The following is a 2,768-nucleotide window of genomic DNA, read 5'->3' as shown; positions in this document are numbered from 1 at the left end:
CACCAGCCCCTCGCCCCTCCCCTCCGCCCAATCACGATTGTCATCCTCCGGGTCGGGTCACCTTGCTCGGGTCCTGGTCGCAGAAGTCCAGCAGCGTCTCGCAGAAGGCGCGACCCATGTTCTCAAAGTCCTGCGCCGAGAAGTGCGTCGCCGCCCTGGAGCCGAGCGTGGACCCGCCGAACGAAGCCTCCATCGTGTAGCTGTTGGCCACGCCCATCATCCAGACCACCACTCTGCCCGTGCCTTCCTTGGACCGCTGGATGCGGAACTTGCAGTTTTCAAACGAGAACTGTAACGGTGGGTGCACCAACAACGTCAGGTACACGGAGTGAAAATACGGCTGCCGAAAGTGGGCGTTTGGTGAACAAATGCTACCTTATCTGCCGCGTTCTTGTGAAGCATGAGGGGGAACACTTGCTCCTGCAGCTGCTTGTCCGGACCGCGCTTGTTCTCGCAACCGTAGATGAACACGTTGTGCTTCCGGGAGTGCGCGTGCAGGTCGCAGTACATCACGACACCGCACTCCTCCATTAGTCTGCACGTGTAAACAGAGGGGAAATGGTCAAGCTTTTCTGAGCCTAACGAAGCCCTTGGCTGTCCCGTTGTTGGTGTGGTGACGAAGCTGCTGGTCTACCTGTGCGTCCACGTACCTGCGGATCATGAGCTTGGTGTGCCACACGGGCGGGTACGTCTCCCGGATGACGGTCCGGTACTGCCGGTTCAGGTCGCGCCCCGTCAGCGAGCACCGGTTGTTGCCGACGATGACGCCGTCCGGGTTGAGCATCGGGACGAGCTTGAAGATGAACTTGTCGCGGAGCTCCTTGGCCTGGTTGCTGTTGCCCGTCAGGAAGTCCATGAAACCCTTCATCATCCAGGAGGACGGCGTCTCCCCGGGGTGCACCCTGGCCGTCAGCACCACGGCCTTCTTCTTCTGCAACGCAAGCACGGGGTGGAGGAGGTGAGCACCATAAGTATTCAGAGGGGTGTGGGCATGGTGTGGGTGTGGGCGAGGGGTACCTTGGGCTCCTCCGGGGGTGGCGGTGCAGGGGTGCAGGCCGCACAGGCCGCGCACCGCGTCGGGCTGCCCTGAGGAATGTTGGCGTTGTTGTTGTTGACGTTGTTGTTGACGTTGTTGGCGTTGCTGGTGCAGTTGTTGTTGTTGCAGGTGCCGCCGTTGGGGCTGGATGGCGCGGTGGTGGCCGGCGGCGGCGGCGGTGTGGTGATGGTCAGGTAGTACACGTTGTTGCCGGCCAGGGAGCGGCACAACAGCCGCAGTTTACTAAATGTGGACTTCACTGGGTGATTCTGCGATAGAGTTATTTTGTTTTACATTTTAGTGTAAAAGTCATAAACGTTATTTATTGTTTTGTGTTTGCGATCGAACTATCACCCTCACCTGCAGCTTGAGGAGGTAATCCTGGAGGTCCGAGTAGGTGTAGGGGTAGCAGTGCGCGAGGTAGCAGGTGTCGTTGTCGTGCGGGAAGTCGACGTTGAAGCTGAGCGTGTAGCTGGGCGCCTGGTCCTCGTTGGGCGTCGCCTCCTCGTTGCGGAAGTAGGCGATGTTGTCGCCGCAGCGCCGCCAGCCGGCGCGGTTCAGCGCCGCGTCCCGCTCCGAGTAGAGCAGCGGCCGCATGCCGCACGTGTAGAGGCTCTCGGCCTTGGAGAGGTTCACGATGGAGAAGCGGTACACGGCGCGCCGGCGCATGTTCTCCACGCGGAAGTAGAACCACTGCATGTGCCGGTGCGTGTACAGGTCGGTGCGGAGGTGCAGCTCGTAGTACGTCTCGGTGATGCGCACCGCCTTGGCCAGGTTGCCCGACTCGAAGCGCGACTCGAAGCGCAGGTCGTCGGCGCGCAGGTCCGCCGGGCAGGGCGGCGTCAGGATCCGGCTCCCGCCCACGCTCGACCGGCTGAACTAGAAAAGGTGAGAGGTGGATCACTTGGATATTCCATGTTCACACAGAAAAATATTCCAAAAATGTTCCAAAACTACTCCAGATAGTCCAAAAATGTTCCAATTTTTTCCAGAAATTCCAGGTATTCGAAAAATATTCCAGATATACCAAGAACACCGAAAATCTGAGTGGACCAACCCTTGAGAAAAGGAAAAGGCTAACGAAACCGACTTACGTAATTGACGGCGCTCACGGGGTAGTACTGGAAGACGACCTGGCCGACCTCCTCGCCGACGGGCTGCGGCTGCACCTCGCGGCCCGTGGGCGAGTAGTACTGCTCGGGCACGGCGGGCGGCACCTCGATGTGCTGCACGCGCTCCTCCAGCACCTGGCACTCGGCGGGCCAGCGCGGCCCGGCGGGCGGCCCGTCCGCGGCCGCGTCCCGCAGGTTGGCCAGCGGGTCGCGCGGCTCGCGCAGCTTGGCCACGGGCCGCAGCGTGCGGCTGTCCGTGTTGATCTCCACCTGGTTGCTCTTGAGCGCATTTTGCAGGAAGCTGCTGAGGTAGGTGCCTGCGGCAAAAAATAAAATAATTATAAAGTGAAAGAGTGCCAGTGAAAGCTGCACCAGGTCAGCAGCTCCAAGGGCCGGGTTACCCCGAACCCTGAAACACCAGCGCTTACGAGTTTAAAATGGAGGCAAGCGCAACGGCCGCCGTGCAAGAGCACCATAACTCACGGCTTGTCTTGTCTTTTCAGGCCGGACGGAAATAGCTCGCAAATAACGCAGCCCAGCAGCAGCGACAAAAGGCTGGGCCGAGGCTGCGCGGGGCGCTCATCGGTACGCCTTTCGGGAAATCCGATAAAGCCCCGCCC

At 60.2% G+C, this 2,768-nt stretch overlaps 1 protein-coding gene across 1 annotated transcript; it reads right to left on the bottom strand.

Moving 5' to 3' along the window:
- Window positions 1-40: 40 nt before the first annotated feature.
- Window positions 41-2,465, bottom strand: LOC113206653 (cytosolic carboxypeptidase Nna1-like; the record flags this gene model as incomplete). Its single annotated transcript, XM_052276972.1, has 6 exons — window positions 41-289; window positions 376-535; window positions 651-931; window positions 1,018-1,305; window positions 1,397-1,915; window positions 2,131-2,465. Coding segments are annotated over 6 exons (1,832 nt in total), but the record flags the coding sequence as incomplete, so codon positions are not given.
- Window positions 2,466-2,768: the final 303 nt, after the last annotated feature.

The sequence above is a fragment of the Frankliniella occidentalis genome, unplaced genomic scaffold, assembly GCF_000697945.3.
Source record: "Frankliniella occidentalis isolate FOCC.00 unplaced genomic scaffold, Focc_3.1 Scaffold5278, whole genome shotgun sequence".
Classification (NCBI taxonomy): Eukaryota; Metazoa; Arthropoda; class Insecta; order Thysanoptera; family Thripidae; genus Frankliniella; species Frankliniella occidentalis.
Note: the sequence above shows the minus strand (reverse complement) of the source record. Positions and strands in the feature narration are given on the sequence as shown.